This window comes from Quercus suber, unplaced genomic scaffold, assembly GCF_002906115.3.
Source record: "Quercus suber isolate HL8 unplaced genomic scaffold, Cork oak 2.0 scaffold_520, whole genome shotgun sequence".
NCBI classification, from domain to species: domain Eukaryota; kingdom Viridiplantae; phylum Streptophyta; class Magnoliopsida; order Fagales; family Fagaceae; genus Quercus; species Quercus suber.
In genome coordinates this window covers 262,092-288,965 of record NW_027069969.1, presented here as the reverse complement: position 1 = coordinate 288,965, position 26,874 = coordinate 262,092, and the positions used below count along the sequence as shown (strand labels likewise).

Sequence of the window (26,874 nt, the reverse complement as noted above, 5' to 3'; positions counted from 1 at the left end):
TATTAAAGAATGAGAATGCGACATTTTATATGATTTTTTCAAAAATCAATTTAACACCATTGGTCATGGCCAGACTGTTCCTTGTTGGACATAGATAGTTCTCATGTACTTCAAATCTTCAATGTTGTTTTTCTCTTCACTATGCTATGAGCATAATACACCCTTTTCTTTATTTAAAATTACTACTTATTCATTTTCTTAAATAACATTTCAAGGGCTGAGCTCACAAAGTATATAAGCTTGCTATGTATCATGCATATGTAGAGTAATGTCTTGTGCAAGGGCCAAGGGCTATAGTAGTATGTGGCAATTTGCCAATTTCATTTAGGGTCTAATGAAACTTCAGTACATTCATTATTTAGGCTCTGTTTGTTTCAAATAAAATGTTTTCATGTTTTTCTATTTTTGACTAAAAGGTCGGTTAATGAAGAATGTTTTATGTAATCAACAAAGGAATATTTATCAAAATGTCGCAATTTGATCATTTTTTGAAAAATTAAAACGAAGAAGTCTTGGCTTTGTTGCCACTACCCTTATTCCTTTCAACTTTTCTATGCCATCACTACAACCAATTATTGACCACTAATTGCCACTCGGCCCGCTCGTTTCCGACCACTATTTCCTGCCTATCATTAACCATCATATTCGCCAGCCACTTGGCTTGCGAGTTGCTATTGATTGTTGGCCACCATTACTAGCACCACCCTCATTGTCACCGTCTTCATTCTTGTATTTCAAGTTTTCAACCAGAGTTGGGAATTTTTGGTATATCCAAAAGTTAGAAAATTACATATTTTAAAAAATCACAATCAAAAAGTTAAAACAACTTATTTCTCCGAAATCATTATTATCTATTAAAAATATCGTAAAACACTTTGCGCCGAAATAAGCATAACATTACAAGAAGATAGAATCTGCTACTATGTGTCGGTCATAGTTTCCTAACAAATGTTGGAAATCATGATGAACGAAACGAAGACAAACCGAAAAGGACGAACACACAATTAAACGTCAAAAAGGGGTGGTAACATATACTAATAATACACATGACACAACCCTTAATTTCATCATGGCCCTAAATGAGATGCCTTGTACCTCAGGATCTTGATGATGTACCTAATTTTCACACCTAATTCCAAAAAAAAAATTTCTTTTTTACTTTAAAGATTTATTTATGCTCAACAACCCCACTTGTTATTTAACCCACCATGAATTTATTCACGAGTTAACTGAGATACAGTGACTTTCTCAATTGAATTCAAACTTCATATTTCATTAATTAATAAAACATAGATAGTGTTATCTTTTTCAAAGATAAATAAATTTATAGACTGTTTAGATGGAGAGAGGAAGGAGGAGAAGTAGAAGAAAGTAGAATAGAATTAACTAAAAATAACTTAATTTTGTGCTAATTTTACTTTACTCTACTCTATTTTACTCTCCATTTTCCTGCCTTAATCCAAATGGACAATTAATTAGGAGGTCTTTTCTTTTTCTTTTCTTTTTTTTCTTTTTTAAATTTTTTTAAAGTAGGTAGGTATGAGGGAGGGGATGATGGCCTTCAAACCATAAATGATGTCATTATGGCTGATTTAAAACAAGAAGATATAACATTGGGTTTCCTATCTCCAATTTTTGTACCATAGGTTTGACTTTTCTCTTTAAAGATGAGTTTATAGATTGATTAATAAATAATATTCGATTAGTAGGAAATTTGATATACATATTAAAAATATATAAAATACTTAATCAGATTGTGGGATTTGAAAAAATAAATTTAGTAGATAGTGTCCATATATATGTTACGAGAATCAAAATATTCCTAGAAGAGTGAGAGGTACAACAAATTAAATATTACTTCAAGAATGGAGAGAGGTATGACTAATTCGTGGGGTGGCCATGAATTGCCAACCATTGGTAATTTTGCCTTTTGCACTCACTTATATTAAGTTTCCATTATGCTAATGATGATCTACTATCAACAAATTTTCCTTAAACAAAAAGATCAATAAACGGTAGAATTTATACTTTTCAGAGAAGTTTAAATTCTTTCTTTTCTGCACGCATTAATTTTAACCGTAGACTGGAGGTGTTAGAATAACAAGTGCATATGCATCTGATTAATTGTAGTAGATTGTAGTGTTGATTGATTGTAGTAGCTAGCTGATTACAAATTGTATTGGTTACTAGTACAGCTGGCATTAGTAGTTATAACTGATTGTATTGGCTGGCATGAGTTAGTTACATCAGTTCCTAGCATTAGTTAGTCACGGGCATGAGTCAGTTACATGAGTTCAAAAGTTAGTTAGTGGGCGGGAAGAGTATAAGACCAAGATGGGGACTGTACTGTGGACTAACCAATAAGCATTTTCTCAATTCATTTTCTTCTTAATTCTTCTCTGTTTCATTTCTCTTCTTCTGGAGGACCAGCTGACCTCGAAACCAGCTAGATAATCAACTTCCATCTCTCTGTGCTTAACAGGAGGCATTAAATTTGGACCCCTCTAGGTGCCACTTTACCCTTTGCGTGCAACTATTAACAATAAAGTCTGTTATAAAATGTGGGCTCTAGTTAGCTGTATTAACTTTTATTGTCAATATTATATTCGAAGTTCAAACTATGCTTACAACGAAAAAGCAAAAACCAACTTATTTCTTGAAACTGATAATAAAAGTAATTATCATAAAATTTATTTTATAAGTAAATATTTTATAGAATTCATAAAAAAGTCTTGCATGAAAGAAAAAATTGATAAAAAAGCTAGGACCTATGTAAATCGATACACTTTGATGTTCAGTTCAAATTATCTTTCTTCCACCATAACTATTGAATTTGACAACAAAAAAAAAAATGTCTAGCGGAAAAAAAAAGCAACAATGAAGAGATGAGCTCAATTCTCTTCATAATAAAGTTCACTTTTTGCATAAGGTTATTTTTTGTATAACGGGTGAATATTTTGATCAAATCATTGCAAATTTTTGATTGATTTGAGTTTAACTTTTCAGTATTAATTATCTTTTTTTTTTTTACAACCATTAATTATCTTGTCAATAGAATTATTATTACTGTTTAGGCTGTATGATGCATAGTAAAGCATGTTTTTAAAAGCTAATTATGAAAACTTTTTAGCAAAAAGTTAACTAATGATATATAGAAAATAAAATACTAGGTAGACTTAGTTCGAATGAACTTTTGGGGACCAATTCTTCCTCCCCCACTTTAATAGAATTTTAGGATCAAAATTGTATCAAAAGCAACAACCTTTTAAATCTTTTTATTTTGAAAAGGAACCTTATAAAATATTTGTTTAGAAGTTAATAGTTATTCCGAAAACATTTATTATTTGTTTAAACGCTTTTAACTTTGTAGCATTACTTTGATTCTTCTAGCAGGGAGAACACCCCCTCCCCACTTATAATTAAAAATATATATTAATTTTCGAAGTAATTGAAAAAGTTACAAATAGTTTAAAGAGGAAATTAGGGATGTTTTAAGGAGGAAAGTGAGAGAAAAAAAAAAAAGAAAAAAAAAAAAGAGAGGACATTCACGTTTTCCTTTGTTTAATATAGAAAAGTGGAAGGAAGGTTGGCATGTTTTTCAATCAATCTCACAATTTTTTGTCTTGCAAAAAAAAAAAAAAAAAAAAACCCTCATATTTTTTAACCTCTTTGTCAACCATTTATTTTAAATTCTCTTAAATATATTATAAAACTTTGGTTTCTTATAATAATTTAGACTTATACGATGTGCATTTGTCATTGAATGTAAAGTAAACTTTGTTCTTATTTTCACAATCTGTTTTATAATTCAATTTAATTATAGTATTTATTTCTTTTTAGTTTATATATGATTATTGATTAAGTTTTGTATCACATGAGCATATTACTAGTAAATAAATAAAATTTAAAAAGTACACTCCAATGCATATATGAGCTTGTTGTAATTTATTATGTAATGCAATTGTATTTATTTATTTAATTTTTAAAAAAATCTCACTTAAAATAGCAATGCAATGGTATATTTTTAAGCAATATAAGGTGATAATATGATTTTCTTTTCAATTTTTTTTTATTGATATAATAAATTTGAATATATAAGTATAACATCCGCTCCTTTACTTATCATATATTAAGAATATATTGAACCTATGATATATTTAAGATATTGTGACAATTGANTACTACTTTGACTAAAATTCTACCCCCTATGAGTTTTTAGAAATTTAAAAAGAAATTTCATTATTTAATTTAATAATTTATCATAATTTTTTGTTTTAATTTTAAGAGTTAGGTTGTACACATTGTACTTCCACTATGTAGCTCAATGTAAATAATACAAGTTGTATGAAATATTTGTCATGGACTCATTCAAATTGCATTAAAATATTAACATATTTTATTTAAGTGAAACTTTATTGCCATTTAAAAAATAATAATTTACTACTTTGCTTGAACCTTAGTTATCAAAATTTTGAAATAATTAAAAATAGTTTCACCATTTATTTTAAATTCTCTTATAATATATTATAAAACTTTGGTTTCTTATAATAATTTAGACTTATACGATGTGCATTTGTCATTGAATGTAAAGTAAACTTTGTTCTTATTTTCACAATCTGTTTTATAATTCAATTTAATTATAGTATTTATTTCTTTTTAGTTTATATATGATTATTGATTAAGTTTTGTATCACATGGGGTAGAATTTTAGTCAAAGTAGTATTTTTTTTTTTTTTTTTTTTTTTAACTTTGATAATAGTTTTTCACTTAGAGTAAATATTTAGCTAATTTTAATATACTTAATTGTAATGTGTAGAATATAACTTTTATTATATAATATATAACATGATATGATTGGATGTAAAATTATATTATATGTAATTTTATCGTGTACGTTAATTTTGGTTACAATAAATAAATGAATGATTATTATATAATTTCACAAACTCTTGTGTATTAGAAATCTTACATAGTTTTACAGGGAATAATTTTTATGTTTAAAAATGTTTTAGTTACAACTGATTTAAGTTTCTATTATTTTTAGTTAATAGAGTTACATGGAGAGAGAGAGAGAGAGAAAAAAAATTGAAACAATTTAAGAAAGTTAGTGGTTATAATTTAAAACTATTAAAAAGATTTCAAATTTGATCTGCAATTATCTTAAACAATAATATAATTTTTTTTTTTTTATCTATTCAAGTATTTGATAAAGGCTTGTCACTTGGGACAAGGAGAATAACCACTTGTTAAAAAAAAAAAAAAAAAGCACTTGGTGTAACCAAGACTTTTAATACTTAATTTTTATTATATAGTATATAATTTTATACTTCTTTTTATTGTAATAAAAGTATAAAACTTTGGATACTATAAAAAGGTAATGAAAAAAATTGCTTCCCATGTAATAAGGATATAGTAGTAAATTGATACAAGTTTTTTTTGTTTTAAAATTTTATTTGCTTATTATTCTTCTCAACAAGGTTAGGAAAATTACACTGTTTTCTTCTGGGATTTGTTTATCCCTTCACTTGTATAAACATGCCTTCTCCATCTTTCATTTCACTTTCTTGGTCGATTCACTTCTCCTTCATTCTTGTCAAAGAGAACCTCATACAATTTCCAAAAGGTTTCAATGCTAGAGAATGTTAACTGCATATTCACTAGGTATATTAAAAATTAAAAGCATATATATGCCACCAATGTCATACACAGAAATCTTATGTGACTGCACATGCCAAGTTTGTCAAACGCACAAATCTATATATTACTACACATGCCAAGTTTGTCAAACAAACAAATCTATATGTGACCACACATATACCGACTTCCAAGTGCCTTTTAAAAAGCACTTATAAATTATAATGCGTCCTATTCACACAACTTACGCTGTGTACGACGTGAGTGCATAAATTTCAATGCAAGACAGTGGACCTTATTGGGTTACACGTGAAGGACTGACCTAAACATTTAGGGTCCGTGATTTAATAACACAACACTATCCTCTTTTTTGGTTTTTCAATGGAAGTATGGTAAGCGTATACCACTTTACATACCAAGAAAGTCTTATGTTTTTTCTATCGTCTTGGGATTACTTTCTAAAGTCATCTTTATTTATTTTTTTAAATAATGCCACACTCCTTGGTATTAATATAACCTCACTATCTTAACTAATACATACTTCCTACTCGAGTAGATGCTTTAATTAAGCCTAATCAATAGTTCATACTCTCAGCTCTATATGGGTTAAATTCAGATTGTATTTAGTGTAATTTTTTTATTGAGTGAGTACTTTTACAAATCAACCTATTGAATTTTATATCAAAGGCCTCTAGGATATTGTATTGAATTCCCTCTCAGTGCTGGTTAAAAAATTCGATTATTCGAAATCTGTCCGATTGTTTGTGTCCTAACAAAAAAAAGGTTTGTCCTATTGGATTTTCATAAGAATGAAGAATTTATAGATGAGGACCACAAAATATTTTCTATGTTGATGGGTGATTGTTGAATAATATATTTGAACAGTCATGGGCTGAGAGAGAATCATTGCGTAAGAGACTGCGCGTCATGGTGTTTTGGATTCAATGTTTCGTATGTAGAAGATATTGATAAAATAGAGAAAATCAACAGAAGAATAAAGATAGAAAAGTTTGGTAAGAAAAACAAAACCAAAAAAAAAAAAAAAAAGAAGAAGAAGAAGAAGAAGAAGAAGGTTGTGTGATTTTTGGTTGAAAGCAACAAAATTTGAAAAATATAATATGAAGATTTTAGGAGAAAAGCAAGGTGGGAAGAGTTGTACATTTATATTAACTTGGAAACAAGTATTGATGAGTGATAATTACAATACTAGCTAGCGACAGCAACAACAATGATGATAGAAATGGGATGTGGTGCATTATTGTGGCACAAAGTGTGAGACTTTTGATTCTAAGCAAAGTGAAAAAGACTGTTGGAGGCACTTTAGATCATGAGGAATAAAAATCAAAAGATGCAATTCATATGATTTTATATATTCAGGGAAAATTTTTTGATATGAGATTTTATTCTTTTCTTTTTAAAAACAAAATTGACTAAGCTATATATAAATTTTGATTCAAAGGTTAGTAGCAATACTCAAATATTCTTGAAGAGTAGGAGATCATTTTCATAGTAATAATGCATAATAATAACAATAATATGCCCAACATGTGGTTGAGGATTTAGTATGGCTTGAGAAGGAACCTACTTTAATAAGAAAGGCAATGTTTAAAGATAGGTCTAGTTACATCAATCAAGTTTCATTGCTTTCTGCAAAAAAAAAAAAAAAAAGGTTTCATTGTGGCTTTATCAATGGTTTCAGTTTATATAAATCAATTTTATTTAAAGTCTTATTTTAAATAATGACATATTACTTTATTACACCTATTTATCAGGAATGTCACTACCCTTTTATATCATCACTATAAGTAAAATATTGTATACCCTTATTACAGAATCCATTTAGGTTACATACTTCTCTAATGCAAAGCAGAAACAATAGTAGTCCAAAACTTTTGCTGCTATTTCCGCAACTCGAACCCTTTTCCTCCAAGAACCTTAAGCATTTTGTATATTTAGAGGTGTTAATTCAGTTACAAAGCCCTTGATAACCTTTCAATTACTAAAGTTAGGTAGCTAAGCTAATGACAAATTAATTTGTAGTTTAAATTATCACTTTGGATCATTAGCCTCTGGCGTGGGAAGCATGCACTAGTTTTTTAAGCTCCTAATCCATGAAAGGAAGACAGCTTTTCCATTGTTAATTTAAAAAAAAAAATTCCTTGTCAGATAAAACACCAAATATGAATTTTATAATGTTCAAAGTTTGTAAGATGAATTAGAAGGTGGTGGGGACCCTTTTAATGGAATCGTCAACAAAGAAGTCATTTGATGCTCCAAATCATAGATTCACTTGTATGGTTTGTAAAAGAACAAACTCATCAAGCAGACCACCATATCTCATATAAGAAACTCACCATTATTTAGGCTTAATATGGGTGTGTGTGATGTCAATGTAACTACATGGAATCCACAAAGGATGAAAGAGAAATTAAAAATAAAGCAAAGGTTGTCCAAAATGGACGGTTTCTTGTAAAGACATTAAAGTGGAGCTTTAGAATCAATCAATGAGGTCTTAAGTAGCCACACAAGCAAATGTATAGTAGCTATAGATTAATAATTAGAGCTATGAGGTTCTAGGTTTTGGAATTATGTGAGATTGTGGCTATTAAGCTTTTAGGGTTCTCTTATTGTATTATTCCATATATGTGGATGTTGGGGGCATGGTTCAATTCCCGAATATCCTCTCAGTTTTCCTTCTCTTCCCTCTTATCCTTTCAGTCTTAAAATTATTTGGTCCTACTGAAATGAAATGATCAATATTTTCTAACCAGGAAAAAAAAAAAAAAACCTTTTTTTAGATAGAATAATATTTTGAATTTATTGTGTTCATTCCATAATATTTATCATTAAATTAGGACACTAATTGATTTTTAGTATAGGTGAGAATTGACTCTCAAATTTCTTATATTATTTGATCCTACTTCGCTAAAATGCTCAATCTTTTCTAACTTAAAATTTTAAATTATTTGGTCCTACTTCACTGTAATGTTCAATCTTTTCTAACCAAAAAAGTTGGTGCTACATTCACTCTGAACAGTGAGGTGTGTGTAGATGGGCAGGGAAAAGAAACAAACTTCAAAGAGGAAAAGATAAGCTATAAGTAAAAGATTGTTTTAGCCTTTTCTATTTCATATCCTTACAAAGTAGCCCACAAGTTATCATCTTTTGGCATGAAGTGTAATGACTTTTATAGTTTGGGTTAAAGATTATTTAGAGTGGTTGCCTTGTTGGACTTGTACTAACTTGTACTTAATTGTTGAAGAGGATAGTGTTGATTGTGTAATACATTTTTCAATATTAATGAAAATTTATTGTTTGAAGGAAAAAAAAAAAAAAAAAAAAAAACCCCACAAGGAACTAAATAGAAAATAAAGTATAATTTCCATTTTATAATATATGTTAATCACCGAGTTGAATAACACCAAACTTAGGGCTAGATTCACTATAAATTAAAGCATAATAATAGTACTTTGTTAATATCACTTATTTATACAAGGAGGATGACATATTAACCCCTAAAAATGCATATTATGGGTTGTTAAGCATATAGTTTATACAAGAATTGCCAAAAAAACACTAGCTAAATATGTTATATGGGCGAATGTGATGTAGCTAATGTTCTGTTTCAATGAAATGTCTTGGTTCTTGTGTGAGCAAACTAGGGGTGTGCATGGGTCGGGTTGGGTCAGGTTAAGGACCCAACCCACCATCGTGAGTAAAAAAAAAATTCAACCCAACCCAACCCAACCCAGCACATAAGTCCAACCCAACCCACATGGGTCGGGTTGAACCCATGGGTTGGACAAATTTTTATTATTATTATTATTATTATTAAATTGAGTAGAAAAAAATATAAATATAATATATTTAAAAACCCTAAAAATTAGTATCAATGTGACTCCTTAAAGGCAAACAACACTAATGACTAAACAACAATAGTAATTTATTAGAGTTTGTGTGAACTAATTGGTTTTTATATAAGATAAGAAGAGTTAGTTATTTTAAAAATTATATCATATATTTATATATATATATATATATTAAATATATGGGTGGGTCGGGCTGGGTTTAGTAGGTTTGGAATTTTATGGCCCAAATCTAACCTGACCCGCTATTAAAAAAAAAATTTGTAATCCAACTTAACCCACCAAGCCCTAAAAACTGACCCAACCTGGCGGGTTAGGTTAAATCAGGTCGGTTTTGGCGGATTGGTGGATTGGCTGCACACCCTAGTGTAAACTAATGGAATGTTGATGTAGCAAAAAGTGCGTATATTACTATCTTCCAAATCTCTAGGCACTTGAGATTGTGCTCAATTAAGGACCCCTAACTATTCTCAAGTCTCAACTAGACCGCCATCTCTGAAAGACCTACCACTATTGAAGCATGGGATAGGCTTGAATGTCAAATTGTCAACATAAATATATGGGGTCTACCAAAGAAAGAAACCGACATAAACAAAGCAAATAGTTAAATGCTAGTATGGTAGGGGACTAGCTTCAAACAATGAGCAAGGCATTGGTTTCAAGTGGGGTCTTAGGCTTTTAGGATTTAGCAATCTAGCTTGGCAATAAGTGTGGTTATAGTTGGATCAAAATTAGTGGGGTTAAAAAACAAGCCAATCCCCCCAATTCACTTTACTTGCAGTCCTTTTCTTTCTCTTTTATTGTGTGGAAAATTATTGGCACTAGCTAGCAGAATCCAAATCAAGAATTCAGTTGGATAATGGGAAAATGCTTGAGAACAAAACCTACTTTCTCTAGCAAGATAATCATTCTTTGTCTGATTGTTTGGAAGAGATTCTTCTTTATGTTTTAAAATTTTATATATGTGACAGACAGAAGAATCCCAACCTAGATAACTCATGCTCAGATTAATTAGAATAGTTATTTTTTTTAGGGAAATAATGAGAAGAACCTATTGATTGAAAGCACTAATGCACCAAATGAAAGAAACTACAGCACATACAACAAGAATAAACAGATTCTTAGTCCTAAAATTTTTGGGATCAGCTATGGATTCTCAACATATTAATTAAGGTAGGTTATATGTATTCTTTGTCTCCATTCTACTTTATTTAAAGTCATATTCTTTGTTACTCTTTTAATTGACATGCCCATTTTTATTACTTCTACTAACGTGATTTTTGGTATTTTTGTACCTTTTTTAGTTCCCTCAACTTAAATAAACTCGCACTTTTTTACTGGTGCATTAGTCGCTTTACTCTGAATATGACTGAACAATCTTAAGCAACATGATAGAAAATCTTTCAGGAGAATAACTAAATTTTACTTAGGATCTGTTTGAGATTCGTTTATTTTGCTGAAACTGAAAACTTTTTGTTGGAAGTATTGTAGATAAAAGTAAAAATTAGCGAAAATAATATAGTGGGACCCATGAATAGTACCAAAAAAGTGCAATGAGACCTATAAATAGTAGCAAAAATAAGCTAAATAGTAAAATAAGTTGGCAAAATTAATCATACCAAACAGACACTTACTAAAAAAACTGGAATTAATCCATAGAATATAATGAAATTTGTAGAAAAAAATATAGATGAATATTGAATTTTCATTTTATAACATACTATGCCCATAGGTATTGATTTAAAGACTCCCAAAAACTTTATTTTCATATTATAATATTCCTTCTTAATCATCACAAATTTACGATACCACATAAGAATTTGTCATGATCAGTAAAACCCTAAATATAATTAGAATTAACAAAATAAAATTATACACTTAAAAATTCTACAATTTTAAAAAAAAAAAATTAGCATTGAAAATATTTTGATGATAACAAGACATTCTAGGTTGATCGAGTAACGGATCAACCCATATTTTTTTACATGAAAAAAATAATAATAATACCATGATCATATTGTTTTGTCTTAAAAAAAAAAAAAAAAAGACATAAATTCCTAAGTTACACAATCCATAGTTCATCGTCACCATAAAAGAACAATAATAATAATATCTTCGACCATAAAATATTTTTAGGTACGGTATATCATCTTCATAAAAATTAAATGTGCATGTCAAACAGCTAAAGATGAATATACTATACCATCTCATCTTAATTTGATAGTGTGGGGTGAAAAAAATATCACTTTAAAAAGGGTTAGGTCGACTCATTTTTTAGTGCAAGTTGAGTCAGGTATTTTCTTTAGGTTTGGATCAAGTTATAGAGTCTAGGTCCAATTTTGCCATGTATAATATTCTTATGGATTTTCCTGTTTATATTTAGATATGGGTCTAGTTTGTACTTCAGCCTCTATATCAAGCACCCCCACCTTGTCTAGCCCTGCGCTTGTGAATCTAGTTTAATTTTTCTTTGGCCTATTTATAATCGTTTGTGACCGTCTTAACTTCTTGGTAGTTTGCTTACTTTGCAAGCTAATTTTTTTTTTATAGCAATAATTACAATATTCTACTAACCCACAATTCAGACTATTTCTCCCTAGTCTCTTAAGTACTTTGTGCATGGAGAGGTGTCAATTCAACTACAAGGCCTTTGGCTTGCAAGCTAATTAGTTAATTCATCAAAATTTGACCAAGTCAGTGGTTTACATAACACATCACTGGAAAATATTCCCATCACATTCAACTTCTATGGCTTCTAATCTCTCGAGAGTGTGTTTGCTCTCTTCCATTAAATTCTATTTGCCACTCTTTTTGAGTACTAAGGAAAGGCTTTATAGAAGATTGTTCTTGAATCCATGTCTGGAAGTGCATTCAACATAAAAGTCGATTCTATAGTCTAATCTTGAAAAATTATTTGGTCAAAGAACCGTTTTATACCAAATTTTACTTTAAATGGCACGAGTGATTTTATAGCATAATGAAATTGTTCCTAAACTTTGACTCAAGTTTTTGTTCTTGATTTTAGTTTTCGGGATCAAAACTTATTTCTTTGCAAAAAATTTGTAAATTCTCAGAAAATATTTCTATATTATTGATCACATCTACCTTCTTAATTTTCTTCCCTTGGCTTTTGATTGGAACTTCTTCTAGATCCCAAACATAAATATATTTAAATTAATTTGCATTCTTGGCATGTTCTTTATATTTTCTATTTTTATTTTTCCTAAGTTAACGAAAATATCCTCTGCAAGGGTGGAGATGCCAATGGCCTGCCACTGGCCTTGCAATGGCATGTTCTTTAAAATGGAGAACCTAATGTCAGCATATGCATTGGTGGTGCCTAAGATAAAATTATTGATTGGGGGCATACTTTACTCACTTTTGAAGGCACTTTCTTGTTTGGTTTTGAATAAATAAAGGAAATCTAATTACTCTTAAGCTGTTAAGCATTTAAACTCTCACATTATCTCATATTTGTAATAATGTGGATTTCTTTATATGAGTGATCCCATTCTTATATGAGGAAAACGAGCATGTTACCCTCTTCTGATTTGCTCTCTTCATTGCTCTCTAAATCTTTGTACTTTGTCCGCTTTCTTTATCAGCAGTGGGCGTATCATGTATAGGTGCTGGCAAATCCATTTCAGGATATTTTCCAAGGATTCGTAATTCCACGGTTCCAATCTTTGGATATCAGAGAACATATTGGCTTCCCTGGATCGAATACTGCACAATTTAGTTTGGGGAATCCACATTATTCCCGACATCAAAATCTTTTGAAATGCAATACCTAGCAATTTGGATGCTTAGGTCCAGTGCACTATAGGTTTAGGTCCAGTGCATAAAGTGCACTGGACCTGTTAAGATAATGACATGTGTCCACTATAGATTTAGGTCCAATGCACTATGCACTGGACCTGGTTAGATGGTGGCATGTGTTCAAAAGTGAACACATGTCATCATCTCAACGGATCTAGTATTACTAGACACTAGACCTAAGTCTGTCCCATTTATTTGTGATTTTCCAAATCAATAAAATGCATAATGGGTCCCATTGTCCCCAAAAAAAATTCAAATTACGCTTGGCCAGAAATTATCTAACCCCAGAACAAACAGAAGAGAATTGTACCATGTGGAATGGTCTGCGTTCTCCTTGCAAGGCTTATTTTTAGTTATGGACTCATATAGCAAGCTTTAGTGAGCAACTTTATCTCATCAAGGGTCGGGAAAAAGATAAATAAATCCATATAATACTTAAGGGCATATTAGTAAATTACATACTACCTCCATAGTTTTAGAGCGATTTCAAATTAAATATAGATATTAATTCAAATGAAACACTAGTTTCAAAATTGTTTCACTTCGCTTCATTAGATAATCATTAACTATAAAAAAAAAAAAAAAAAAAATCAAGTAAACTACACAATACTTATTGGCTACTAATAAAACACTGGTTACATTGACACCGGATGGTAAGTTAACGTTAATTAATATTTATATAAAAACAAAACAAAACACTAATTATCACATGTTCATTTAAACAGATTTGTCTGTAATAATTCATGCAAAAAATTCAAAACATATTTGTCCGTTATGAATGCTTATTTAGTCATTTGTAGTCTGTTTTGGTGCCAAAATACTATATGCAATTTACATTTCGGGAATTTTTGTCCGGTTAGGTTCTTACGGATAATTTATGCTTACTTTTTTGTTTATTTCATTAATAATGACTCATTGAAGGGGGTACATTGACCTAAATTTTTAAAATTTACCTAACGAGCATTATAAAATTTACCTAATACTTATAGAGCTCCCAAACCAAACTTTCGTGCTTGAAGGTTTAAACAGCCTGCAGGGCTGAGAATGAGGCCGAGAATGAATCTCACATGCATCAAGGTTGTAAGTGTCATATGACACTAATCTTTTGCTAATATCTGAAATATCCCAACAATAAAGCATATCCGCACAAACATGCCACAAGTATAAAATCACAAGAAGCATTACTCTTCCACAAGAGTATAACAAAATATTGCATAGCACTGTATGAGTGCAGAAGAATCCATAGTAAATGCTTAAAGACCTAATCCCACAGTACGACCATCCCTTCGTCGGAGTCCAGCAGTATATTGCTTCTCTAAATCCAGCTGAAGTTCTTTCTGCTTCTCGGCTCGGAGGACTTCGCTTCCTTCTTGGTCGTCTGGTTTCTGCTCCACCTTCACCTCGCCTTTCACACCCTACAAGTGGCCATAGGCACCAAGGCATCCTCAGACTCTAAAAAATGTGTTAGTAGGCGAACAAATTGAAATGGAATGAGTGAGCCATTCAGGACCAAGCAATGAAAGGTTCTATGTGATATTGACATTGCCGACTAAAAAGGCAAAGAAACAATTAGAAGCAATGGAGACTTACCATGAGTTTGTTGAATTTTTCTTGTCGTTCACGGTCAGAAAACAATGCTGTATCCCAACGGTGACCAGACTGTAGAAAATGAATATTTTAAAAGAGAAGGGGCATTAAAAATGTGAAAGAAAACCCCAGGCAATAGTAACTAAAGTAGAAGTTCATTAGTGGGCCTCAGACTAACCAATTTGTCATTAAGCGGTAATACTAGAAACATAAAATGATGCACAGTGGGCAATACTAGAACTGTCATTATAGTAGTAGGGGCCATATAAAACCTCCAACATTGCTACTACAACAACTTTATGTAAAGAAAAAAAGTTAATTAAATAGTCTAAAAGTATTTAAAAACAGAAATCCTCAATGATCTTCCATGTAAAAATCTTAGATGAGACCAAACATTAATTTGGTATCAATGCCCTCCCCTTGCAACCTGAATTTCCTTATATGGTGCTTAGGGCATGAGTATAGCAATTGTAAAATCATGTGTTAAGTGTTAACCAAATGAAATGGTAACAAATAATCAGAAATACCTCTTCTGCAGGTGTGGTCTTTTTGCTCCCCCACAGAAGCTTCTTCTTTTGGTCCGCAGTCATGGAACTTCCAACTCCAACTCCAACAAGATTCCTGTTAACTGTGTCATGCCAAAAAGCTTCTAAATGACTATGATGTCAAGGAGGTTCGTGTTTATTAGTTATAATAATCTAGAATTCAGCTGGATTATTGTCCTAAGTCTAATTATTTGGCTAATATATATATATATATATATTTTTTTTTTGGATAGATTGTTATTTGGCTAATATGTTTGCAGTAACCGGTAGCAGATTAAACACAGAAATTGCTAAAAGTACCAAAATCACAAGAGAAAGCAAGCAGTTTCAGCTTGAAACTGACTAAAGTAATTCCTGTCATTCAGAAAACAGATATATATATATATATTAAAAAAAGAAAAAAAAAAAAAAAAGAACATAGCTAAGGCAAATTTTACAATAATCCTCATTTAATTAGTAAATGCACTTGAACGTCTAAGCTGTCGGGTATTATACCAGATGTCTAAAAACATCCTTTAATTTACACTGACTGAAACCTTTGCGTAAACTTAGTGAGCATCTTAATAAATTAAAAAAATCCAAATGGTCACAAGTAGGATACAACATTTTATACAGTTTGGAGGAATCTTCTCTAACCCCTTACAGCTATAAGATGTATTTAAACAAGTCACATGACTACCAAATAGGTCATGTGATTAAAATTACACACAGATAATCATTTAAATCACCACAAAAGGGATTGTAGGAAAATTCTATCCTTTGCAAGAGAATATAATTAGCGACAACATAACAGCATCCTATTGATCATAAGAGATTGGAGGAAACTGAAAATGATGAGGAAATAAGAAAAAATTTTAAAAATAAAAAAAAATAAAAAAAGCACAAAAAGAAGTTTGAGAACTATCATAATATCATATACATATTGTGCCAAGGAGCCAATTACATACCTAATTCAGCAGCTTTCATTGCAGCAACTTTTGCAGCATTTAGATCACTAGCAGCATCAGAATCATTGGCCTGGCCTTGTCCTGGAGTCACTTTAGCATCCTCAGCTACAGATGAGAACTTTGAAACTGGTTTAACTGTAATGGGATCATATAGTATTAAGCTATTAGGAAACAGAAGAGGAAAATATTAATACAATAAAACAAGGAATGTAAAGAAAGTGTACCATCTTTCCTATAGTCAGTGTCCTTGTCCAAACCATATGGTTTTGATTTTTTTGCTGGAGATTCATGATTATCACTCACATAATCAAATTTATCATCAACAAGCTCCCCTGGTTCTCTAATGTACTCGTCCTTATCCCTGTTAGTTTCTCGGTCATTATATTTTTTCTTGTCCTCTTTGGAAAGTTTTTGACCATCCAGCTCCATTGGGTCACTCTTATAAGCATCTTTCAGGCGATGCTTACCACCGTCTCCTCCTGAACTTGTGCCATTTCGGTGCCCACGGGTCTCTTCATAGGAAAGTCGGTCACCTCTACGATAATCCCGCTTCTCATCTCGACCACCTCTGTCCCTCGTATATCTATCCCTCTCCAACTCTTCAGAAGTCACATGTCTCCTACCAGATCCAGCTCTATCAGATGATGAATCCTTATCTTTATATTTCTGGTATTCTAGTGATGAGACTTCTCTATCTTTATCCTTGGTTCTATGCCCATCATAATCATCTCGGGAATATTTGTCCACATGTCTCGAATAATCTCTTGACCTACTGTGCTCACTTTCTTTTCCTGTAAGCTCAGAATGAGCACCACCCCTTGACTCTCGACCAGAACGGGAGGACAACCTCTTATAGTTTCTATCTTCTTCATCTGTATGCTTGTCATGTATGTAGTCATCGTGCCTAGAGTAACCATGGGAGCCCCTGGATGACTGTCGATCAGAGTGCCTATAAGAATCATTACTTCTACCATAATGACTTCTGCTAGAATCCCTATAGAATTCCCTTTCATCATCCCTCCTTCTTGGTCGATATTCAGAGACTCTTACAGGGTCATCCCTTGAAACGTTTGGGCTAGAGCCCTGGTCCTGCTTAGGAATTTCTGCAAAAACACAAAGGTGAATATAAGCAATCAGGAAACTGATGAACCAGACAGCCTGTAAAATTTTCTGAGGTCCAATAAAATGAAAGAGAAAGACAGTATACTACGGAAGAATTCTTATTTTCACTTCTGTCTATAGCTTATAACAATAATAGGACTATAGGAGTGTAATCTGACAGAGATTTTTGTTCAATCCCCAGGTCTATAACACCATTCCACATCCAAGCAACTAGGTTCTTTTATTGGGCTCCAATTTTCGTGAATGAAAAACATAAGTAACATGGATAGTATCTTCAAATAACTTAAATTCTGAGTTATGTATGGAAACCAACAAAAATAAAACATGAGTTGAGCATAACAAATGACTATACAACATTAATTTTCTTATAGGTTTGAACTCCATCACTCTTCCTCTACTTTCTTCTCAATTGTAGTAATGACTTCACTTCCTATTGTTAGGATGAATGACAATACAGAAAGGAAAAGAAGTTTAAAAGATGAAAACTAGTAAAATTGTATGATTATATTGGGCTAGGTTTTTTTTTTTTTTTTAAACAAAAAAAAAAAAATTGGGCTAGTTTTCATCTTTAAAACTTAGGATCTGTTTAGGATCCGATTATTTTGTTGAAACTAAAAACTTTTTGCTGAAAGTATTGTAGATAAAGGTAAAAGTTAGCTGAAATAATCCTTTGGGACCCATGAATAGTATCAAAAATAAGCTGAATAGTAAAATTAGTTGTCAAAATTAATCATGCCAAACGGACACTTAGTTTGAAAGATGAAAACTAAAATTTTAGATTAAAATTGAAAAACATGTAAAATTTTAGTTTTCATCCTTTCATCTACATTAACTTTCTTCTTGGTTTGAACTTCATTGCTCTTCCTATGCAAATGTTTCGACAACATTACGTCTCATTTTGCAAAATTTTATCTTCTACTATGAAAATAAGTTGCTAACATGAAGTTTTTCCAAATTATTTTCAAACGGTAGTAAAGATGGTACTGCACCGCACTACATCTAGAAACCAAAAGCATTATCATGGCCATAACGAGAAGAAACTACAATCACCCCCTATTGACAATACAATAGGCACACTATGGGTTTTGAATGCACCACCTCATCCACTTATAAAAAAAAAAACGTAAAGTGCACAAAACACGTGCATTATTGAAATAAAGCGCACATTTTTCAAATATAGTGTAAAATAACCTTTAATAAAAGGATTCATAGCATACAATAAGAATGAGACTTATTTTTGGCAGGTAATTGTGGGGGACAGAACCCCAATATAAGACCACAAACAACAAACATGAGCCTGGGTGCTCACTTGACTAAAATGAGTCAATAAATTAAAAACAGTAATATGTTTTGCCTATTAGCTCAGATGGGTAGCGCAATTGCACAAAGTTTGTAAATTCAAACTTACATAAGTTATTTCGATTTTTTAAATTATTTATATAAAGAATTTGAAATTATCAACGGATAATACGATAATCATTTAGTTAAATAAATTTTAAACATAATATTTTATATATTTCTCTTGTACTTTATAAACATACATAACTATGATAGTAGAGACCATAAAACACAAGAATTGTAAATTAACCTTGATTGTGTCTTTTGATATGAAAACAAACAACTGTTTGTGGTACATCACTTAAAAATAGTATTTGTATAATAAATTAATAATTCATCTCATTTCATTCAAGATTGAGTGGTTAATTTTTGACTCATTATATAGCAAAAAACAAAAAGTATCTAGGTAGAATCACTCTTATAAAGAGCACTTTGTCTAGCTCTAGGAAGCACTTGCATGGATACAGGCACAGATATGGGTACGGATAAGGTACGGTGACACGGCAATCTTTGAAAAAGTAGGATATGGGTATGGCAGGGATACGTATATTAATTAATTTATTAATTATATATATATTCAATAAAAGGAATAAGTTGCAGATGATATTTACTTGGAAATAGGAGTGGAGAAAGGCACACAAAACAAAGAAAGTAAAAGAAATAGGCCAAAATGCAAAACTCACCCCCTAATTTCACCACTTATTATTTATTTATTTATTTTTAAAAACATTAATTAAAAAAAACCCAGAATTTAAAATTTGAAATAACCCAGAACACACAAGAATAGAAACCCCACGTCCCTGCCACTAGCCTAACCTGATATTTGTGAGGGAGAAAGAGGGAGAAAGAGAGATTGAGAGGGAGAAGGAGACCGAGAGACCGAGAGGGAGAGACATATTGAGAGGGGGAGGAAGAGGAGATCGGCATGAGAAGAAGAAGACGAAGAAGACGTGGAAGAGATCAAGACCATCAGGTTAGGATTTTTATCTTCTTTTTTCCCTCACCTCGCTGTGTCCGATTATTAAAATAAAATAATAAAAAAAACGAGAACATGTGTGCAGCCGTGCCTCAGGTGTACCTCGTGTCCTGTATGCATACGACACAGGCACGGCTGGCAGATTGCCATGTCTGTGCTTTCCAGGTCTAGCTTGCCAACCTAAATTTTATTTCTTTTTCCAGTTCCAATCAATGTCGCCAACCAATTTGAGAAACTACAACATGATTTTCTATGGGGAGGCTTAGAAGATGAAGTCAAATGTCATTTGGTTAATTGGAAGGCAGTGTGTCAACCCCTTCATTTAATAAAGTCCTGCATTACCGATCAAAAGAAAAAAAGTATCTAGGTATGCTTTATATTTCTTCAAAAAGCACTAGAAAAGCGCAAACAGAGGTTTGCTTTGGCCAAATGAAGCACTTAGACCTTGGGGCCCTGAATTTTGAGCTTTAAGCATGCCTAAGCGCACTTTTAGCAACATTGTCTTTCGTCTTACAGAGAAAGAAGGTGATATTTGATGTAGAGCTCATTAGCAAAATGCCATAAATCACATAATTATATTATACAGTATAAAAAACCAAGACAGAATGTAAACCTTATCAAGCGATTTTTGCTGTGAATCAACATGCAAAGACCATTGTAAGGCTTGAAAATGAAAGCTCAAATTTTATTTAAAAATAAAAAAAAAAATAAAAAAAAATGAAAAACTAACCATCAGGTGAAGATGACCCACTAACTGGAGAATGGCGCCGATACTTCCTGTTTGTTGCATCTGTAGATGGCTTCCGAAATGCTGCTTTTGCATCAGCATTATCTGGGGGCAGGGACTGCAAGTCTGCATCCATGATGTCTGGCACACAGGAACAGCACCAATTTCACAAGACTAAGCATACAAACGAACAAAGTGAAGGCTAATAATTTAGGATTAAGACATTTTGGAGGCATCCATGACATTTTAGAAATAATAACACCAATTAATTGTTAATTAATAAATTCCAGAGATTTAAATAAAAAGAATGAGATGTGTACTTACAACAAAAATAAATTTAATCATCATAAAGGTACACCATTCATTACATGATTACAGTGCTTAAAAATCAAACCTCAATGACTCAGAATTTTTTTTTAAAAAAAAAGCTCCAAACCAGGTGAAAAAAGAAACTTGAACAGTGCCTCACATTCCCATCCCTACATTTAGTTGCCAAGGAACAATGGAAGCTAAAATAAATAATGCACATACACAGAGATACTGCATGGTTTATTGATTTTTCATAATTGAGATTTTTTTTTGCTTTTTCTGGTTTTGAAAATAAAAAAGAAATGAAATAATAAAATAGTAAACCCTAAATTTCAGAGGTTTTGATAATTTCGCTAAAATTCGAGCATCTAAAACACAAACCCCCCGTTTGATTGCCGAGAAATTTCACAAACACCATAGAAAACAAACCAAAAAAATTAAAAAAAAAAAAAAAAAATTGTTTCCTTCCTAAATATTCTCAACAGCCAAACAGACTAAATCGAGAAGCGAATCTAGGGTTTAGAGAATGAAGCGTGAAATTGAAGTGAAACAATTCTTTTTTTTTTTTTTAAACTAAGGAAACAAAAAAATTGAGAAGAGAAATGAAAGACTGGTACGTACCTAGGTGGAATTGGAATTGAATTAAAGATTCGCTCTCTCTCTCTCTCTCTGTGAAAGTAATTGAAAAAGTCTTTGAATAGAGGGAATTTTGGGTTTAGGGTTGGTGTGGTGGACTGAGGCTGAGGCTGAGGCTGAGAGACTGAGTCGGGGCTTAAAGGCTAAGCCAATAGGCAAATGGGAAAGGAAAGGAAAGCCTAGGGCTGATTAGAGGAGGTCGATAACACACTGCACTCTCTACGTGTCAAACATTTTTGCATAGGTTGCCATTATCTATATTCTATAATTATATTACTATTTATCTATAATCTATAATATTATTTAAAGGGCTTTCTCTGTTTGGATTCTTCATTTTTTATGTGTAAAATACCCTCATCATACCCATTTATAAGTTTTCAATTAACGGTGATAAATATGTAAATTAAAACTCTTACACTTTAAGACTCATAAACTCATGTACATTTTACAGTTTCTATCTCACTTTCTATCTTTTCTTCTTCTTCAGATTGAAATCATTTAGTTTAGCTCTACATCCTCTATTTTTCTTTGAATTCTACTTTTTTTTTTTTAAATGTAATTTTGAAATGAATGGTTCTTTCATATACTCTACCACTATACTTCTTAGTAATTTGTCATTTCATGTTGTAAGTATTGTGATCCAAAGACATGGTTGCTTTATGTTACAAAAGAAGCATTCAAAATCATTCGTGAACAGTTAAACAGTATGGCTTCCCTTACCTCCTTTAGTAGCCTTTGTTTATATCTATACTATTATTTAAGGGGCTTCTCCTGTTTGGATTCCTCATTTTTTATGCCTAAAATACCCTTATTATACCCACCTGCAAGTTTTCAACTAACGGGGATGAATATATAAATTAAAACTCTTACACTTTAAGACCCACAAACTCACGTATGCTTTGCAATTTCTATCTCACTTTCTATCTTTCATTCTTCTTTAGATTGAAGGCATTTAGTTTAGCTCAACATCCTCCTTTCTTTTTCTTTGAATTCTACTCTTTTTTTTTCTTTTTTTTAAATGTAATTTTGAAATGAATGGTTCCTTCATATACTCTACCACTATATGCTATAAAAGAAGCATTCAAAATCATTCGTGAACAGTTAAACAGTATGACTTCCCTTACCTCCTTTAGTAGCCTTTGTTTATATTTTATTTAAAAATTTGGAATTGAAATAAAAAAAGTTACCACATGTTGATGCCCATTTTTGCAAATCTGTACCCAAAGGCCCATGAGAAAGAAAGCCTAATGAGAAGCAAGGCCCAAAGACCCACCAAGAAGACTAAAGAGCAAAGAAAGAAGTGCAAGTAAAAGCCATCTGCTGCAAAACGCAAATCTGCAGCAAAATACAAATCTGCTGCAGAATACAAATTTGCCGCAGAATACAGCTTTACTACAGAATATAGTTCTCTGGTAGAATGACTTCGGCAGATAAAGACACAAGTCCCTATTCTGCGGTAATAAATTCTTCGGCAGAAGGCTTTATTGCCGCAGAATACAGATCTACTGTAGAATACGGTTCTTTAGCAGAATACAAATCTGCCGCAGAATATAGTTCTCTGGCAGGATGACTTCGACAAATGAAGATAAATTGGGCCCAAGACCCTTTTGATCTAGTCAACATTATTTGGCCCACAAAGGCCCAAATCCTTTTGTATAAAAAAGATAGGCGTGAAAACTGATATGAAAAAGAATGATGAAAGAAAACAAGGAGCAGCAGGAAGTGTCAGCAGTAGGAATCACGTGAAGGAAAGAAAAACTCAAACTAAAGAAAATGACAAACACAGTAGGAAACGTGTGAAAGACTTGCAACAGGACAAAACAGAGCTGATATGCTACGGCAAGAATGACGTGGGAACAAAAAAAAACAAAAACAGAAGGACTGGGGCACCACCAACCTGTACCCAGCCAATACAAGGGAGGCGGGTCCATGATTAAAGAGATTCAGATGGCGTGATTTGGTGGTGAGGGAAAATGGGGTCTATATTTGGTTTCCTGCCATAACTTCTTTTGGGAATATATCCTGCTGGGATGATATCTTACCCAAAAGAAATAATAAATGGTTGGGACCATCTGATGCATGCCATAGAGCTAGGTGGTGAGGTAGCCCAATCTTGATCTTTGAACCTAGAGGTAGAGGTATACGGTAGGAACAAACAAAAGAGAATTTTGTCATGCAGCAAACATGTATTGAGCAATGGCAGGGGTAACCAATGGGTGAGTGGGTAATCTTGAAAGGATGCCCACAACAAACCGAAAATAGTTGGTGAAGCCCTAGGGGTAAAAGGGAGAAATCCCATTGAATAAATTTGCTATAAAAGGAAGGTAACCACGGCAGAAAAAGAGGGGAAGACTAGAGGTAGAGGAAAAAACAAGGGAAAGAGTGAAAAACAGGGGAAGAAGAAAAACACCTAGGGGGAGGGGAAAAAGCACCTAAGGAAGGAAACCTATAATAAGAGAGTAGTAAATACCTAGAGAGAGGAACCTAGAAAAAGGGAAAAGACCCAAGTGAGAAAAACAACCCACGACAAGATAGTAGTTAGAAACTACTAGTAAAAAAAAAGAGCATGGAGAAAGAAAAAGAAGAGAGAAAACGTGACAGGAATAGGGGCATGCATCAATAGACCATCTTTTCCCTCCCTCTTAGCAAACTCACTCTTTGAAGTCTCCAAAAGTAATAGCTAGTAGCCATTTAGGCCTATTCTCCAAAATACACAACTTTTATGGCAGGAGCCTATAACAAGGTTGTTTAAGTTGGAGTTTGGGTTCTTTCTTGGTTTACTTATTCTATGGGCAGATTCAATATTTAATTTTGATTGTAAATATATTTGATTTCTCTTATTATAACTTATATCTGCCATATTTAGTCATCCTGCTGTAACACGTTTTTATCACGTCTGCCGTATCAGTTGTCCTACTGTGGTGTCTTTACTTGTTCTACTAGTTATTCTGCTGTAGTACCTTTTTATTATATTTACCGTGTTAATTATTATACAAGTTAAACCTTTCCTGTCGAAACTTTCTTCTTTATTTGTTATTACGTGTTTTACTGTTGACACAAACTAATCATTATCTTGTCATAAGTATATATATATATATATACATATATCTTTATTTACAAACATGTGTACATATTTGAGAATATACTAACCCATTTAAATTAACATTTGTTTGATGAGTATTTTCTTTGAGTTTTAGATTTGTTTATGTGCAGGAAGTGGAAAAGTATTTCTGTAGTAAAAATGAAGAGTAGTCATTCATACGATAGAAGGCCTTAAAGCATAGCAGACAACTTTAAAGCACTGCAGAAAGCTTTGATACACAGCAGGAGGCTTTATGGTGGGAAGCTTTGCTGCATAGCAGAAAGCTTTATTGCATAGCAAACAGCTTCACTGTATAGCAGAAATTTTTACTGCATGGCAGACGGTGTTACTACACGGCAGAAAGTTTTGCTGCACAACAAAAAAGTCAATCCTGCGGCAAAAACTGGAGAAAAGTCTTCTGCGGTAGAAACAAAGGATAAGCCCACTTTGCAGCATTTTTCCTTGGACTTGGACTTAACGTTTGTGCACAAGCCGGGTCAAATTGAGTTGCAGTTGGACCGGTCTCAACTCTCTTACTCAGAATACTTGGGCCTACTACCGCGGGAGGTAGCCCAGCCCAATGCACAACGAAAAGGCCCCTACATTAAAATGGCGACTCCACTGGGGAGTTGGGATCAAGATGAGGAGAATGAGATATTTCTCCTCCGTAAACATGTTTCCAAGTCCTTACCAAAGAAAGTATCCAAAAAGTCACAGCAGTACCATAGCAGAATTCTTTGGCAAAATACAACAACGTTACAGCAAGACAGTGCCGTAGCAGAATTCTGTGGCAGAATACAGGAATGTTACAGCAGGACAGTGTCGTAGCAGAATTCTGTGGCAAAATGCAACAACGTTACAGCAGGACAATATCATAGTAGAATTCTGTGGCAAAATACAGCAACGTTACAGCAGGATAATGCCGTAGCAGAATTCTGTGGTAGGACACAGCAAAGTTAAAACAGATCAGAAATATTTTGAGAACTCTACAATAGAAGGCCTTTACAATACTTGGTCCTATTCTTTAAATGCCACTTGTTATCCTTGCCATGCATGTGAGACATGTGGCAAGCCACTTATTCAAACATGCAAAACCAAAAGTTCCACCACTTTTTGCTCTTATTTATTTTAAGGAAGCATTAGAAGCTTTCTAAACTCTCTTCATCTACACCTTCAGGTCCAGCACCTAGAGGAGAAAAATCCATTCATTCCCTCACAAGGTTTCAATAATTTTCTTCAGGCTAGTGATTCTAGCTCTACTTCCCCTCAAAAAACCAAAAGCTATAAACAAAAAATGAAGCTATTGTAGCCAAAGGAAAATTTTCATCGTTACTATATTGTTATGAATAACTATTTCCTCTGCAAAGTATCCCTCAGCAAACTTTTTCAGAAGTGCAGAATGTCCCTCCGCAGAAATTTCGTGGCAGAAAGTACAGATCTTTCAGCAGACCGCTCACAGCAGAATCTACTGAATTTCAGAAGTACAGAATATTTCCTCCGTGAGATATCCTTCAGCGGACTTTTCCAGAAGTGCGAAATGTCCCTTCGCAGAAATTTCGTAGCAGAGATTACAGATCCTTCGGTAGACTGTTCACAACAGAATCTACTAAATTTCAAAAGTGCAGAATGTTCGTCCACAGAATATTTTATAGCAGAAAATTTTAGAAGCCAGAATGTAGATCTCTTTGCGGATTATTTACAGCAGAATCTACTAAAGGGAGAATGTTCAGTGGCAGAATTTCACAGCAGAATCCCAGAAATGCAGAATGTTCATTGGCAGGATATTTTGCAGCAGAATTCCAGAGATGCTGAACGTTCATCGGCAGAATATTTTGCAGCAGAATTCCAAAAATGCAAAATGTTCATTGGTAGAATATTTCGTAGCAGAAAGTTTCAGAAGACTAAAGTGCAGATCTTTCGGCAGACTGTTCACGGCAGAATCTGCTGAATTTTAGAAATGTTGAATACTCATCTGCAGAATGCTTCATAGTAGAAAGTTTCAAAAGCCAAAGTGCAAATATCTCAGCAGATTGTTCACAGCAGAATATTCTGCGGTAGAATATTCTACAGCAGAGTTTTGTATTCCAGCAGGTCTTTTCGCAGAATATCCTACCACAAAATTCAGTATTGAATTCTTGAACTTTCTAAGTGTAACCACAAATCCAATATGATTATTTTCTATGACAAAAGTGATCATTGCCCCATAAAGAATTCATGGGAACACCAATACTGTGAAGATGTGTAAAAGAGCAGTGGACGATTCTGCTGCAACAAGAAGTTCAAGTC

At 32.6% G+C, this 26,874-nt stretch overlaps 1 protein-coding gene across 3 annotated transcripts; it reads right to left on the bottom strand.

The window, feature by feature from the left end:
• Positions 1 to 14,276: 14,276 nt before the first annotated feature.
• LOC111984711 (uncharacterized) lies at positions 14,277 to 21,718 on the bottom strand. Of its 3 annotated transcripts, none has more exons than XM_065763709.1 (7): positions 21,492 to 21,718; positions 20,565 to 20,735; positions 16,623 to 17,501; positions 16,399 to 16,533; positions 15,434 to 15,534; positions 14,910 to 14,978; positions 14,277 to 14,771 (listed from the first exon to the last, which is right to left on the bottom strand). In XM_065763709.1, the coding sequence occupies exons 2-7, from the start codon at positions 20,695 to 20,697 to the stop codon at positions 14,292 to 14,294; spliced, it is 1,797 nt and encodes a 598-aa protein (XP_065619781.1). In that variant the 5' UTR covers positions 20,698 to 20,735; positions 21,492 to 21,718; the 3' UTR covers positions 14,277 to 14,291. The 3 variants fall into 3 exon arrangements, with proteins under 3 accessions (XP_065619781.1, XP_065619780.1, XP_023872098.1); XM_065763708.1 differs by having other exon boundaries at positions 20,565 to 20,702; positions 21,492 to 21,717; XM_024016330.2 differs by having other exon boundaries at positions 14,398 to 14,734; positions 20,565 to 20,702; positions 21,492 to 21,712.
• Positions 21,719 to 26,874: the final 5,156 nt, after the last annotated feature.